The sequence below is a fragment of the Microtus ochrogaster genome, unplaced genomic scaffold, assembly GCF_000317375.1.
Source record: "Microtus ochrogaster isolate Prairie Vole_2 unplaced genomic scaffold, MicOch1.0 UNK32, whole genome shotgun sequence".
NCBI lineage: Eukaryota > Metazoa > Chordata > Mammalia > Rodentia > Cricetidae > Microtus > Microtus ochrogaster.
The window spans coordinates 4,164,656-4,181,504 of NW_004949130.1; the positions used below are offsets into that span (position 1 = coordinate 4,164,656).

General features: G+C 44.8%; 1 protein-coding gene across 2 annotated transcripts in view; it reads left to right on the forward strand.

Annotated features, from left to right (window-relative positions):
* The first annotated feature begins 4,962 nt into the window (after window positions 1-4,962).
* Window positions 4,963-16,849, forward strand: part of Uba2 (ubiquitin like modifier activating enzyme 2) — a 29,195-nt gene continuing 17,308 nt past the window's right edge. The window contains exons 1-6 of one of the 2 annotated variants that reach the window (XM_026789916.1): window positions 4,963-5,151; window positions 7,686-7,769; window positions 8,891-8,961; window positions 9,851-9,915; window positions 11,253-11,353; window positions 14,045-14,166. In XM_026789916.1, the coding sequence (XP_026645717.1) occupies window positions 5,014-5,151; window positions 7,686-7,769; window positions 8,891-8,961; window positions 9,851-9,915; window positions 11,253-11,353; window positions 14,045-14,166 (581 nt within the window). In that variant the 5' untranslated portion in view covers window positions 4,963-5,013. The remainder of the gene's footprint in view (window positions 5,152-7,685; window positions 7,770-8,890; window positions 8,962-9,850; window positions 9,916-11,252; window positions 11,354-14,044; window positions 14,167-16,849) is intronic. The other variant, XM_005368440.3, reaches the window with a different exon arrangement.

Sequence of the window (16,849 nt, forward strand, 5' to 3'; positions counted from 1 at the left end):
CTTGAATTCACAGAGATCCTCTTGCCCTTGCCTCCCAAATACTAGGATTAAAGGTAAGAGTCACCACTCTCTGGGTATTAACTTTTGTTTTTGTTTTCTGTTTGTTTGTTCGTTTTTGTTTTTGGATAGAAGGTTTCTCTGTGTAGCCCTGGCTGTCTTGGAACTCACTCACTCTGTAGACCAGGCTGTCCTCAAATCAGAAAAACATCTGCTTCTGTCTCCTGAGTGCTGGGGTTAAAGGTGTGAATCACCACCAGGCTTAACAGCTATTTTTAATATTGCCTTTTTCTTTCTTTTGGAGACTATGGGGCTTGAAGCATTACCTCCTGACTGCATGGATCAATGGACTGTCTGTATGGTAGCAATTACTACGTGTTCCCTCCTGGCCTGGAGGCCAGTGACCTCATCCACAGACACCCTGGTGGACATTCTGTCGCTAGCGTAGCAGTCAGCATCTTCCATCCCCCTCCAGTGTACCCTGCTGCACCCTTTCCCAGACCTGCAGAAATCCTGCCCTTAGACCCTAGCTGCCCTGTCCTGTGCTTCCCCAGTCAGCATTCTGCTCTTGCAGCATCCCGGGAAGGATCTCTGTGCCATGGCCCCCATCCACCTTCCACTTGCCCGGTTTCCCCTTCCTGTATTCAGTTTCTCTGTCACTAACCTCCATTTCTTCTCCCTTGACAGCAGTTTGGGAACACTCCCGCTGATCATGTTCCAGCATGCTCTTGGCTCTATGCAATGGGGAGAACTGGCCCTGATGAGCGCGGGGTGTGGTCATGTGCACAGTGTACCTAGTGAGAATTTTCTCTAAGGAAACTGGCTGTGTGCACAAACAGAAGGCTCTGGTCAGTGAGGTTCCTGCAGAGCTTGCCTGAGCATCGTTAGCTCTGCAGAGAGCTGTCCACTCCTCTTTTCTGCCATGCCTGGAAGTCCCCGCCAGCTTCTCTATCATGCCTGTACCTGTAGACTACCGCAGCTGGCTAGACCAGTTACTCCAACTTGAACAGAAAGTGACTGATTACATCACAGCCGTGGTGCTGTGAGTTTATTCAGATGGTCAGGGCCGTCCTGCTCTGGTAAAGGGGCATCTTGACAACAAGAAGAGTTTGAGTCGGGTGCTAATGGGGATGGTACATGGAATTAGCTGGGTTGGGAGGTTGCTTAATGGTAGAGTTTGGCAAGGCTCTGGTTACATTCCTGATACTACAGAAAGAAAAAAAAGCCATTCATACCTTTACGGATTGTTAGCGTCTTTCAGACAGGGTCTCCAGTTTGCTGTGTAGCTAATGATGATCTTACTTGCACGTCAAAGTTAGAGGCACGTACCACCATGCTTGGATTTTAGGGTACTGGGGTTCACAGCCAGGCCCTGAGCATGCTAGGCAAGCACTCTGCCAACTTACCTCAGAGCCTTCTTTAGTTTTTTGAGTCACAATCCCAGGCTGGTCTCATACTAACCTATTCTCCGTCTGCCTCTCTGTGTACTACTTTCAGGGGAAGGTAGGCTGCTGACCAAACCTGCGTGTGTGCGTTTGTAGGTGTACACAGCAGTCAGAAGGGGGCTGTGATGGCCTCTTCTGTGCGTCTCCATCTTATTTAATGCATGAGCTCCCTGAACCTGGAGCTGATGTCTTCTGCTAGTCTGGCAGCCAGTGAGCCCCAGTGACCTTTCTATGTCTGTCCCCATCACTGCTATATTCTAGAACTACAGGCCTTCATAACACCCCACTTGTTATGTAGATGCTGGGATCTGAATCGGGACCTTGTGCTTGCATAGCAAGTGCTCTTACACACCGAACCATTCCTCCAGCCCTGCTCAAGCATCCTCGAGTTTGGTTATATGCCCTTGTGGTGGGTGTTACCTATTTAAAGCATACAGGTGGACAGAGGCTTTCCTACAGTCCTATAGGAATACACTATGATGTGAAGAAAACAAGCCTGCTCTAAACCCATTTAGATGCAACACTGTGTGAGGTCATGGGTTGCAGAAGTAGCAATGTCAAGAAAGGAAGTAACACACTTAGTACTCTGTTAAAGACACAGGAATAGAGAGGTACAGTAAGCCAGGGTTGTTGCATGGGGAGAGGGGCTTGCAGCTCTTCCTGCACCTATCAACATAAATTCCTATTAGAACTTGTTATGCAGGGCAAATATCCAGCCTCCTGGGAAGGGCATCTGTTAGATTAGCTTCTGGGTGGTACTTTTGAGCATTGGGCCTGTTTTGGGGAGAACTCAGCCCATATGCAGGATTGCCTCCACCCTGTTGAAGCTGTCTTTTCTTTCCTATACTTAATGTATCCAGGTAGTGCATAAAAAATCCTCTAGGCCAATGTGTGTGTGATTGTGAGCCAGTCACCTGCAGAGAAAGCAGCTCAAATAGCAAAGTTTCTGCTTTCTGTCTTTAGAATTACTGTTTTCTGTGATGAAAACACAGACAAAAATACCAACCAGGGTGAGCTCAGTGGTTAAGAGCACTGACTGCTCTTACAGAGGACCAGCACCCATAAGGTAGATCCCAGGCATCTGGATGGAACTCTACAGGCTCTGTATGCACCCGATGCACAGGAACTCAGTAAAAATAGAAATGAGGTAGAGAGAGAGAGAGAGTAAAGTACCTCAGTTCTCCGCCAGCCTCCACATGTGCATGCGCCCAGACACACACAGAGCAATGCATCCTGACGAATGCTGACTATACTGGCGTCTGTAAATCGGGACTTCTTTGTGGCCAGTTAGTTCCAAGACAGAAAAGTAGGGACCAATGAGAGCTTCTGTGACCTGATTCCATCAGAGGCAGTCTGTCTCTGTGGCCTGCCTCGAGAGCGTTATCAGCCGGGAATGACTGACGAAAGCCACAGTATGTATCAGATAGGTGGGTGCAAAAGTAATTGCAGTTTTTGCATCACTGAAAGTTTTTGCTTAATATCGCAGTTTATTTTTTATGTGTATGAGTGTGTGTGTGTACACATGTGCGTGAGTGTGTGTGCTTTTCTACAGAGGCCAGAAGAGGGTTTTAGATGCCCAGGTGGTGGAGTTACAGGCAGTGGTAAACTGCCTTAACGTGAGTGCTGGGAACTGAACTCAGGTCCTCTACAGTAGCACTATGCTCTTAACCTCTGACTCTTCCCTCCAGCCCGTGGACTATGCTGATAAATGTGGCTGTGCTGTATACCATTTTACTATGTATTTTCTACTTTTTTTCTAATGACTTGCTTGTGGTTTATTTTATATTATGGAAATTATGTTAGACAAACTTGAGATTCAAAGCTGGGCTGCGGTCGCACATGCCTTTAGTTCCGGCATTTGGGAGGCAGAGGCAAACAGATTGGAATAATTTTGTGGTTTGAGTTCAGAATAGGTGGCGAAGCAGCAGAGATGACTCTGGACATCCACAGAAATTTGGTTGGCTAAGGAACAGTCCATGGAGCAGTGGTTCCAGAACTGCTAACTGACTTCCACTTGGTAATGGCTGACATCAGGAGTTGACAGCTGCAGGGGGAGTTTTCAGAGAATTCAACACGGACCATTCAATCAATGGTCATTTGAAGCAAATCGGAAAGGTGAAAAAGCTTGATAAGTGGGTGCCTCATGAGGAGACTGATTTTTTTGAGGGGGGGGGGTCTGAGACAGGGTTTCTCTGTAGCTTTGAAGCCTGTCCTGGAACTAGCTCCTGAATTCTAAAGTCTGCCTGGTTAGTGTACTTTTGTTGTGTTTTTTTTTTTTTTTTCTTTTAAGACAGGGTTTCACTGTAGCTTTGAAGCCTGTCCTGGAACTAGCTCCTGAATTCTAAAGTCTGCCTGGTTAGTGTACTTTTGTTGTGTTTTTTTTTTTTTTCTTTTAAGACAGGGTTTCACTGTGTAGCCCTGCCTGTCCTGGAACTGACTTGTAGACCATGCTGGCCTTGAACTCACAGACATCTGCCTGCCTCTGTTTCCTGAGTGCTGGGATTAACAGTGCCACAGCCACCTGGCTGAATGTACTTCTTAGATGTACCTGCTTCCCAGGTACTCAGAAAGCCTAAGTGAATTAGATTGGCAGCTGACTACCAAACAGCAGTCATGATCTTTCTGGTTCAGGTTTGACTTTCAGGAAGGCATTGGTGTTTACCTGCCTAACCACTGAGCTGATCATAGATGGTTGCTGTATACCTTACGTTTTTTAGAAATTTAGTAGTTTCATTTTTCTAAATGTACAGTTGAGTTGATTGAACCTGTTCCTGCATCTTCAACAGTAACTGGGGCATCTTCACCCTTCGTGTGTATGTGTGTGTCCAAGCAATATGTGTTGGCAAAGAATAGGTCCCTATGCTCACAAAGGATAACCTGGGCTGAGGATGTTGGGTGTGTTTACCATGCTCAAAGTCTTAGATTCCAGTCTCATCAAGAGCAATGGCCAGGGGGCTGGAGAGATGGCTCAGTGGTTAAGAGCATTGCCTGCCCTTCCAAAGGTCCTGAGTTCAATTCCCAGCAACCACATGGGTGGCTTACAACCATCTGTAATGAGGTCTGGTGCCCTCTTCTGGCCTGCAGACATACATACATATAGACTACTATATACATAATAAATATTTTAAAAAAAAGAGCAATGGCCAGGTGGCGTAGCAAACGCCTTTAATCCCAGCACTTGGGAGGCAGAGGCAGGCAGGTCTCTGAGTTTGAGGCCAGTCTGGTCTACACAAGAGCTAGTTCCAAGACAGGCTCCAAAGCTACAAAGAAACCTTGTCTTGAAAATCCAAAAAAAAAAATTCCTTAATTTGCAGATGCTGCTTACATATAGAGTCATAGTTTGTTTTTAAACTCCTACGAAAGTAGTTTTCATTGGGAGTTAAAATCAAGGTACGTGACCCTATGCTTCTCAGGCCAAGTGCGGGTCTGACACCCCTGCTCTCGTCCTTGCGCGGGCTGGCGTTCCGTAGTGCGCAGGAGCGGAAGCTGCGCCGCCCTTCCCCCACTGGCTTCCGGCTGCCGCTCGGGTTCTCCCGCCTCCGACTGCGCCGCGGCTCGTGGACGTCCCGCCATGGCACTGTCGCGGGGGCTTCCCCGGGAGCTGGCCGAGGCGGTGTCCCGCGGCCGGGTGCTGGTGGTGGGCGCGGGTGGCATCGGCTGTGAGCTGCTCAAGAACCTGGTGCTCACCGGCTTCTCTCACATCGATCTGGTGAGGCCCGGCCTCCGGCTGAATGGCCGGCTGTCTGCGGGACGCGGGGCCCGAATTCTGGGCGGGAGTCAGGGTGGTGCGGCCCTCGGGCCGGGGATCAGGGTCTCCGCTTCGGGAGCAGATTGGCGGGGACGCTGGGCCCCGGCTTCCCGGTCTCCTGTCTGTAGGCCTCCGCTCCCCGGGCCTGCCCGCACCGCCTCCCGAGCCGAACAGTTTCCCCAGTTACTCTGGGATGCAGGAAGTGATCGAGACCCCTGTGGATGCTGTGACTTTAATTCGAACGTGCCCCTAACTTGAAAGTAACGACCCCGCGGCAGAGCGGCTGCAGGAGCGGCAGCAGCACCCCGGGCGTGCTCACATGCATTTACTCGAGTACGCCCCCGGCCTCTAGGTTGCAAGTGTTCGCATCCCGTTTTATTTTTAACAGATGAGGGAAGTAAGGCGCTATGAGGTTGAGTAACTTACCCTGAGGGGATGCCGCTAGTTGCTGGATGAACTCCTTTGGGGCTCGCGCGCCTCTGGGCTGGGCACAGTGCAGAGGGGACACTGCCGTTTATGTCATTCGATGCTCCCTTTGGTTTGCGCGATTGGGTGACCACGTGTAATCCCTACAATCGGGAGACAGTAGGTTCGGGAGTTGAGGTTCGCTTGGGCTACGTAGCAAGACTTTTCCTCAAGAAATTTAAACAAGTTTTTGATTGTCCATAATCTAAGTTTTGTTTTAGTGTGCAATGACAGGAAGCCGCTGTAGATGTTAACGTGTTGGAGATACTATCTAGAACTGGGATGTGAGTTGAAAATGCCTTAAGGATTAGCAGAAACGAATTTACAGGTGTCAGGATGTAAGGCGAGGCAGAATTGGAGTCTATTTTTCTATGCATTGATTAGACTTCACATCTAGTTCCAGGCCACAGAGAATCCAGTCTGTTGGTAATTCTGGAGGCTATGTTTAAAAAAGAATAGTTTTTGCAGTAGACAAGAGTGAATTGAAAAGTAAATGATCTTTGTTTTATTTATTTTTTTTTTTTTGGTCTAATGTCTGTAGTGAACTGTACTGTAAATAAGGAGGAGGTTCACGAGATCCCATCTCGTAAGGATGACAGATGTTTAGGACGCTGGGAGCTTTAAAGTACAAACGGATATTTCAGCACTTAGATGTTTTTATACTTTTTAAAAAATATTTATTATGTATACAGTGTTGTGGGCACCAGATCTCATTACAGATGGTTGTGAGCCACCATGTGGTTGCTGGGAATTGAACTCAGGTTCTCTGGAAGAGCAGTCAGTGCTCTTAACCTCTGAACCATCTCTCTAGCCCCTAAATTTTATTTTTATTTTAAAAATTTTCCCTTAGTTTATGTGTCTGTTCCTGGTGCCCTCAGAGTCCAGGAGGGGCATTGAATCCCCTGGAAATGGTGTTACCAATGTAGGTGCTGAGAATTGGGCCCCAGGTCCTATGCAAGAGCAGCCAGCACTCTTAACTGTTGAGCCCTGTCTCCAGCTCCTGGGTTAGATTTTAAACACGAATTTTTTATTTTATTTTATTTTTTGACTTTAATACCCTTCAAGCAATCCTGAGTGACTATGTATATACAGAGTAAAGCAACAAACGTTTCCAACTCCGATCACCACATCACTTAATGGAAAACAACAGGCACAGGAAATTATACCACATTTGAAATAATCAGACAGATGGGTATTGATTTATTTGGGGGGGTGGAGCCCATATGACAACTTAGGGTGTCTTCTGGGGGCACTGTCTACCTTTTTTTGAGACAGAGGCTCCCTTGTTCTGGAACTCTCCAAATTTACTAGACTGACCAGCTAGTGAGTCCCAGGATCGCCTCTTGTTTTAATATGGGTGCTGGGGGATTGAACCCTCGTCTTTGTTGCTGGCAGGACAACCACTTTAATGCCCTTTATCTCTTTTGTCTATTTATCTATCTATATTTTGAGACAGGGTTTCTATATGTAACCCTGACTAGTCTGGACCTCATTATGGAGACCAAGTGACCTCCAACTCACAGATACCTGAGTACACCACCTTGCCCACCGGAAACTTTTATATTTCTATTTATTTGTTTGTTCTTAAAATTTTTACATTTTTATAAACCAAAGCTTTTATGCTTTCTAAGGAATTCCCTGAAATAGGATTAAATCAAAAAAATTAGTCATCCTCAGTGCATTCTGTTTTTTTGCTTGTTTTTTTTTTCTTCAAGACAGGGTATCTCTATATAGTAGTCCTGGCTGTCCTAGAACTCACTTTGTAGACCAGGCTGGCCTTGAACTCACAGAGATCTGCCTGTCTCTGCCTCCCAAGGACCAGGATTAAAGGCTTGCTTGCCACCACCAGGCCTTGATGGTTATCTTTGACATTGACACTGCCCTTCCCATATTCTTTAAATGTAGCTTTTAACAGTTTGGGTACGACTTGTCAAGAGAAGCACTTTCTACACTGGTAAGTTCTGAGCTATGAATGCTGAAGGTAGTGATGTTGCTCGAACAGTGATTCATCCGGGTTTCTGCCTTTGTAGATTGATCTGGATACTATCGATGTCAGCAACCTCAACAGGCAGTTCTTGTTTCAAAAGAAACACGTTGGAAGGTCAAAGGCTCAGGTAACTGTTTCCCATGTGTGTTTAGAACTTTGACAATGAAGTTCTCTCTCAACAGGCCAGATTATGGCTCCTAGAGAGAGGGAAAGTAAGTGAATCTAGCATCCCCCCTCCCCTATCTTTTTCTCTCTTTCTTCCTGGTTTTTCAAGACAGGGTTTCCCAAGTCACTCTGTAGACCAGGCTGACCTCGAACCACACCTGTTCGCCTGCCTGTTTCTACCTCCCAAGTGCTGGGATTAAAGGCGTGCACCACCGCAGCCCTGCTTCTCTCTTCTTTTGTCTATGATTAAAATTATTCGTTTGCTTATTTTAGTTTGTATGGGGCACCTGTGAGTGCCACTGCAGGAGAATAGAAGTAGGGGGACAATTGGGTCCTGAGGGTTGAGCTCAGGTGATGAGAGGGAAAGGCTAAGAAGTAGCCCACATCCTCCCCCCCATCCCCCCCTTTTTTTTTGTCTGGAAGGAATTGAAATCCTGAGTGCTGTATTTGAGGTGTCTTTTGTATCCTCTTCATATTTAAGTTTGCTCCTTTGCATCCCAGAGGCCAGATTCTCCTGTGTCCCCAGGGAAGATACTGCTGCTTTGAATATTCTTCCTGGATTGGGACCAAAGGTCTTGTTGTTCTGTTTTCTGCCAGCCCCTTCCCTCCCATCCCATTGTGCTTGTTTCCTATTTTCTTATTTGCTGCTCCCTTCCCCACAAGTACTTTGCTGTGTCAGTTTTTAGACTGAGTTCCTTCATCCTCTGACAGGAGTCTTTCTAAACTTGCATTACATTTTGTAGTCAAGCTAACCTGGATGGTTATTTACGGCTTCTTTTCTTAGGCTCTCAAGTGAATGACTGACATTATTGCATTTTAGTTCAGTTTAGTTTTGTGTTACTGGAGGTAGACAAGTGCTCTACCCAAGCCCCATGGTTTCTATTTTCTCTATGTTTGCCATTCACATAAAAGTGTAGGGGAAAACTAATTTTATGAATATGTATATATTTAATGAAATCTTACCATATTTTATATATATATATATATATATATAAATAAGATTACCTAAGTAAGTAAAGTAACCTTGTATATGTCAGATTTCAAATGTCAACAAAAATGAGTAATTTACTTTTGGTTTTCCAGGTTGCCAAAGAAAGTGTGCTGCAGTTCCACCCCCAAGCTAACATCGAGGCTCACCATGACAGCATCATGAAGTATGCACGCCATTCTGTTACAAAGCTATTTGCTATGAATTTTTAGTTAAGCCTTTAGAGTATAAGCTATTTTTATCAGGCATCTATGTGAGCCTGAATCATTCTGCAGTTTTCGGGTAACTTCTAGAATACTTAGGCATGCTAAGTCTGTGCCATCAGTGGCATCGCTTCTACCAGTTCATGTAGATGAGCGATGTTTTAATGTCAGTAAGGAAGTTATTCAGAAACTTAGAAATAACTGTGCTTTCATGCCTGAGGCTCCGCTGCTGCTGTGTATAGTGGTAGGGTCTGACTGCACGTACCTCAGTAATGATGGGTAATATGTCCTTATGGACGTGGAGAGCAATGATCCATGAGCATAAGTCTCCTACCACACACGCATGTGACTGGGAATTAGAGGGAGCCTTCAGCTTTCTCAAGGCACTTGTCTCTCCGGCTATTTCTAATGCTTTGTAGATCTGCCTATTTCCTTTTACCCCTTGCACTTTCCCAGTGCTGCTAAAAGCGGAGCCCCGAGGGGCCTGAACCCTGCCTGATTGTGACCATGTGAGGTGAAACCGCTGGCCATGCAGATCCTGGGAATGTGTCCCTTGTATGTTCCCAGGCACTTGCTACCCTGAGGGGGTTACTAGTGAGGTTATGCCAGCTTTCTGCCAGTTTAAGAATTTGTCTTGGTGTCTTAGGTTGCTGGTCAGGATGGAGAGAAACTTGAGAATAGTTCCTTTAAAATATGCTTGTGTTAGGAAAATTCCAGCCTTCCTGTCACTATATCATATACTTCCCACCAATGGTTATTTTTACAGTTATTTGTCCATTTTGGGACTCTATTATGCTGAGAAAAAATCATACAAAAGACCAGTTTTGGTGACCTTTTTGTTTTGCTTTTCAGCCCAGAGTATAATGTGGAATTTTTTCGAAAGTTTATATTGGTTATGAACGCGTTAGATAACAGAGGTAAGGTGTTTTTAATGTTTCACATTTTGTTAATTTCCTCTTCCCCTTGTCAAAGCTGGTTAGAGATTTAGTGTCCAATTATGAATTAGAATTCAAACACAAAAGGAAATAAGAATAGGTGGGGCTTTTGGGATGTGTGGCAGTCTCTGTTGCCCAGCCCAAGCTAGTCTGGAACTCACCATGTTTCCCCAGGCTGACCTTAAACTGGTGACAATCCTCCTGCCTCAGTCTCCAGTGTGCTAGAATTTTAGGTATAAGCAGGGCCAGTTGATGGCTATTTCTCTAGGACACACAGTTGGCCTTCATACACTTTGCTATTCTACCAGAAGGTGTAGCTAGAAGGGCTTAGGAAGACTGCCTGTGAATTTGTTTCAGGTGGTTTAGTACATCTTGTTTGTGCATAGACCTAGGCAATGAGCATCTGAGGGGTGTCCACCAGGACTATTATAATACAAATGGGCCAGAGCATCAGGTGATTGTAAAGTGCCTTAGGGTGAGGCCTCAGTAAGGTGTTAGTTTTTCTGCTCTATTCTTTTTTTTTTTTTTTTAAAGATTTATTTATTATGTATATAGCATTCTGCCTCGATGTATGCCCGCACACCAGAGGAGGGCGCCAGATCTCAGTACAGATGGTTGTGAGCCACCATGTGGTTGCTGGGAATTGAACTCAGGACCTCTGGAAGAGCAGCCAGTACTCTTAACCTGTGAGCCATCTCTTCAGCCCCTTTCTGCTCTATTCTTGAGGAGGGTCTTAGATTTACTAAGTAGCTGGGGATGATCTTGAACTCTTCTGACCCATTGTGCTTCTGCCTCCCAAGGGCTGGTACACCAGGCCTAGTTTAGGCTGCTCCATTTAAAGACTGGCTCTAGAATTCTTCCAGCTGTACCTGTAACATAGGGTCCTAGACCAGGCCCTTGTAGGTGTAACAAATTTCTTTCTGGAAAGCTAAGCGTGGTCTTTAATACCAGCACTTAGGAGGCAGAGGCAGGTGAATCTCTGAGTTTGAGGCAGCCTGGTCTACAGAGTGAGTCTCAGGGCAGGCTCCAAAGCTACACAGAGAAACCTTATCTTGAAAAACCAAAAATAAAATAAAGAAAAAAGAGTCTTTGTCTAGAGTAAATTTGTAAAGCAAATTTCTTGTTTGATTTTGCTGAGTGTCCTGTAATGACATGTCATTGGCTAAGGATGTAGCCAAAGTGTTGCAGACAAAAGTAGTTATCTTTGCCTTAGTCACAGTGAACTGTGGTTTATTGAAAGCAAGAAAATGTTTTCATAATTGTCATTCTGAACTTGTTTCTGTCTTCAGAAACTCTTGGTAACTCATGTTTTCTTTCAGCTGCCCGAAACCATGTAAATAGAATGTGTCTGGCAGCCGATGTGCCTCTCATTGAAAGTGGGACTGCTGGTTATCTTGGACAAGTGACCACTATCAAGAAGGTAAACACTTTGTTCTTATTTTTCACCTGTTTACTTGATACTTAGGAAGGAAAAAACTTTGGGTGTATATAGTATAAGCAGGCCAGCATCCAAGGTATAGAGATTTCATGCTGTATAAGACAGGGTGATGTCAGGCAGTGGTGGTGCACGCCTTTAATCCCAGCACTTGGGAGGCAGAGACAGGCTGATCTCTGAGTTTGAGGCCATCCTGGTCTACAGACCAAGTTCCAGAACAGGCTTCAAAGCTGCAGAGAAACCCTGTCTTGAAAACCAAAACAAACAAACAAAACCGGGATAATGCTTGGGTCCCTGGGTTCACTAAGTTCCCAGAAGACCTCCCACCTTAAGGTATATATTAAAATTGTTAGCCTGAGCAGGGCATGGTAGTGCCTTCTTTTACTCCCAACATTCAGGAGGCAGAGGCAATGGATCTCTAGTCTACAGAGCAAGTTCCAGGACAGCCAGGGTTACACAGAGAAAAACTGTCTTGAAAAACCAAAATCAAACAAACAGAAATTCTTAGACTGACAGAACAAGCTACAAAAATGCTTAGTAGTCATGGGGCTTGGTGTAAAGTTGTAGATGGTAAGCAGTAAGTCAGACTTCCAAATGTTGCAGTGTGCCGGGCATGGTGGCGCATGCCCTCTTTAATCCCACAGCAGGATCTGTTTGGCTTAAAGGCCAGCTTGGTCTACATAGTGAATTCCAGCCAGCCAGGGCTGCATAGTGAGACTTGTCTCAAAACAAGTCAGCAGTGATTTTGGGACCAGTGAGGTGGTTCAGCAGGCGCTTGCTGCTAAGCTTAGGTTTTAGCCCTGTACCAACGTGTTGGAAGGAGAAAACAACTCGCACAACTTGTCCTCTGACTGCCACACGTGCTTTGGTGCTCCTGTGCATGCACACACACTAAATGAGTGTAGAAATCAACAGTTGACTTTTGGGTTTGGAGTCTTCTAGTTCAGGTGTAGAAATGAGGCAGTAAGCTGGGCGGTGGTGGCGCACGCCTTTAATCCCAGCACTTGGGAGGCAGAGGCAGGTGGATCTCTGTGAGTTCGAGACCAGCCTGGTCTACAAGAGCTAGTTCCAGGACAGGCTCCAAAACCACAGAGAAACCCTGTCTCGAAAAAACCAAAAAAAAAAAAAAAAAAAAAAGAAATGAGGTAGTAACCGGTCCTAACTCCGGATCTCTAATGTTCATTTTTACCTAAAGGAGTCTGAGGTGCAGGTAGATTTGCAGCATGTCAGCGAAGCTAATGAATGAGTGGGTGCTGTGCATCTTTAGCCTAGGTTTATAAAAGCCCGGGACTGATTAGTTAGGTCTTCAGATCTCTTCTTAGCTCCTTCGGGAAGTAAACATTAAAAGCTACATTTGAAGAATTTCTTCAAATGTAGATTAGAAAGATTAGAAAGTACTTTTTGAAAATACTTAAAATGGCCTGGCTTGTTGCATATTTTTTTATAATATTTGTAATTAACTTTATGTGCATTGGTGTGAAGGTGTCAGATCTCCTAGAACTGGATTTTCAGACAGTTGTGAGCTGCCATGTGGGTACTGGGAATTGAACCCAGGTTCTCAGAAAGAGCAGTCAGTGCTCTTAACCACTGAGCCATCTCTTCAGCCCATTGGTATATTTTTAACTGGGTACCTATGTTACAAAGCATGGCTTTCTTTTGTTTTAACTGCTAGTCTTGGAAGCTTATTCTGTGCCATTCTCCAGAGGTTGTGTGTGGGTCAGTGCTCTATAGACTATAGTGTGTCAGTATAGAATGAGGTGGAGGTGTTTGTTACCTGCACCATACACAGTGGGCTTTTCGGTGGCTTCATCCGAGGTATTTATTGGAAGTCGGAGGGCACAGTAGCATTAGCAGGAGATCCTGGATCTGCCATTTAATTTATATTAAAACATATATTGATTCTTTTTGTTTATTTTTCAAGATGGGCTTTCTCTGTGTAAACAGCCCTGGCTGTCCTGGAACTTACTCTGTAGACCAGGCTAGCCTTAAACTCAGAAATCTACCTGCCTCTGTCTCCAAGTGCTGGGATTAAAGGTGTATGCCACCACCACCCAGCAAAAGTTTTGATTCTTTAACTGTTAACTGTTAACGTTGTTTTTTATTCTCCTGTGTAAAGGCTTAGGTTGAGAAACACTGAGATAAAGAGGGATTCATCTGATGGTCCTACAGTAGGGATACCTTGCCCCTACTTTTTTTTTTTCTCTTTGGAAACAAGGTTTCTCTACATAACCCTGGCTGTCCTGGAACTCTCTCTCTGTAGACCTCGCTGGCCTTGAATTCAGAGATTGTCTTGCCTTAGCATAAGTGCTAGGATTTTAAAGGTGTGCCACCCCCGGCTCCCTGTAATTTTCTGTTATTTGGTGAAATAAAAAATATAATTCTCTGATTTGATGTTGTACTACAATGCTTTCTTCTTTCTGAATTTGCCTTCCACTTGCGTGGGAGTTGGGAGGAATGTTTCTGCCTCAGACACGACTTGGTCATGTCATTTAGCCCTTGCATTTTGACTCTGGATCCTTTATGTATACAGTAAAGGTTTTGCAGTCACTTATAATTTAAATTTTTCTTGGCGGCATAGAAGTGGGCTGGAATGTAAGTGAGGGGATGGAGTGTCTGCAGCTGTACCACCTTCTAACTGTTGTGGAGTAACTGCTCTCTCATGCCCTGACTTTATAGGGTGTTACTGAGTGCTACGAGTGTCATCCTAAGCCAACGCAGAGAACGTTCCCTGGCTGTACGATTCGGAACACACCTTCTGAACCTATTCACTGCATCGTTTGGGCAAAGTATTTGTTCAAGTAAGAGTTATGTGTCCCTGGTGTGTTTTCAGAGCAGATTATGGAACACAAAGTCATTTTTACTTAAATAGTCTTAAAAAGGTTATATTTATAGTGGTTAAATATGGCAAAGAGAAACTAGTGATTTTCTTGGGTTTAGCTCAGACAGCATTCTTTGCATGCTGTGGATGAAATTTTGGATGTTTAGTCTGGTATTGGACACAGGCATGCAACAAAGTTTGTACGAATGTATATATTTAGAATTATGAAAACATACTTATAAATAACCTGTTAAAGAAAAGCTCACAGCAGAGTTAAAATCCTTTAGTGGTCTGGAGTAGGACTCATTTGTGTGGTACTTATCTGGTACGCCTGAGGTTAGGATCCCTACCCTTTTTAGTAACCATCCACAACCAACTCTAACAATGGCAAAAAATACCACTTGTTGAATGCCTGACTATGGTAGTGAGAAGGAAGGCTGCTGGTCACACATACGGAGAAATGCTGAGTGTTGGTGGCCTAGATGAGGAGGTGTGCTCCAGAATATATGAAAAAACAAAACTGAAAGGAGAAGAATATAGTTGGGCACCCTCCCCCCCAAATAATTTGCAATTTGATTCCCAGCTGGGAGAGCCTGAGTAAATAACTGAGAACACAGTGTTAGCACACAATTTCCAGACAGTAGTGGGGTTCCCAGGAACACATCTCCTTAACACCTCCCCAGCCCCAGAGACAGTGTTTCTCTATGCAGCCCTGGCTATCCTGGAACTCACTCTAGACCAGGCTGGCCTCAAATTCACAGATCTACCTGCGTCTGCCTCCTAAAGGCTGGGATTAAAGGTGTGCATCACCCAGTTTCCCCTTTTAACGTTTTACATTAATTTGATATATGCCTGAAGACAGAAATCAATTCTGATAGCATTAGTAATTAGAACATTTCTTGTTAGGCAGTGATGGTGTACATCTTTACTCCCAGCACTCAGGAAGCAGAGGCAGATGGATCTCTCTGTGAGTTCGAGGACAGCCAGGACTATCTACACAGAAAAACCTTGTCTCAAAAAACCAAAAAGGAAAAAAAAAGTTTCTTGATGTTTTGTGGCTCTTAGATAATATCCTTTGTCATTTCTAGGATCCCATCTTGGATGCTACATGAGTTTTCACGTCTCTAGCTCTTGGCTGTTCCTTTCTTAGATATTCTTTGTGTTGGGCAACCCTTGTGGTTCTGAGTAGCAGGTCAGCACAGTGACCAACATTGGCATTTGTCTAGTGTTTTCCTCGTGAGACTGGGTATTGAGAGGAAGACAGCAGCAGGGGAAGATGTTGTTTGTCCCGCTGTCAGCATTATCTGTCACTGCTGCACTGGCCTTGGTAACCTTCCTTCCCCCCTTCCCACCAAGCAGTGTAGCAGGGAGTCCCTGGCCGCCCACTCCAAGCAGTGGAGATGTGTTTTTTGAGGCCAGTGCCTCCCAAGAAGTCATTGTGCTTGCATTTCTTGCTAAGTAACTCACTCTTTGGACTTTTCCCTGAGAGTGTTTGTTCTCCTCACTTCCTGCTTCCTGTTCTTTTCCCCCTTGAGACAGGGTCTCTTGTAGCCCAGACTGACCTGGACATACACATGCCACATAGTTGGAGATGACGTTCCACTTCCCAAATGCTGGGGTTGCAACTGTCCATAACTATTACCCGGGATCCAGTGTCTTTCTAGTCTCCACAGGCATACATGCAGTGCACTGAGCACGCATTCAGGCCAAAGATCCATTTACTTATTTGTCAAACAAAAAATACATTTATTTATTCATTCATTTAGATTATTTTATTTACAACAGATCTGTGCATTTGAGGCCAGCCAGGTCTGCAAAGTGAATTTCGCAACAGCCAGGACTATGCTCAGAGTATGTCTTGAAGAACAAATCAAAATTTTTATTGTGGAGAAAATCTATTGGAATTAGGGAACAATATTCTTATTTTGATATTTATTTTATTATAAGTACATAAGAATGTTTTCCTTGTATGTGCACACCTGACACCCTCCATTCACCAAGGGCCAGATTCCCCCATGTAGGGGCTGAGGGGTAAGTGTGAGCTCTTCCAGAGGACCCAGAGTCCATTCCCAGCATCCATGTGGCAGCTCACAACTGGCTCTAACTCTTAAGATCTGACACCCTTACACAGGCATACATCAGGCAAAATATCAGTGCAAATGAAATAAAAGTAAATACATTGTTATTTTTATTTTATTTATTTTAATTAATTTATTATATATACAATATTCTGTGTGTGTGTCTGCGGGCCAGAAGAGGGCGCCAGATCTCATTACAGATGGTTGTGAGCCACCATGTGGTTGCCGGGAATTGAACTCAGGACCTTTGGAAGAGCAAGCAATGCTCTTAACCACTGAGCCATCTTTCCAGCCCCATTGTTTGTTTGTTTGTTTGTTTGTTTTTTTTCTGAGACAGGGTTTCTCTGGTTTTGGAGCCTGTCCTGGAACTAGCTCTTGTAGACCAGGCTGGTCTCGAACTCACAGAGATCCGCCTGCCTCTGCCTCCCGAGTGCTGGGATTAAAGGCGTGTGCCACCACCGCCCGGCTCCATTGTTATTTTTTAAAAGACATCAAAAGCACTGAAAGTGAAGGAAGAGTTGATCAGAGAAAGTGTTGGGTGGCTGTCAAAAAGAGACAGGCTGTTATGTGGAGAGACATGTAGGA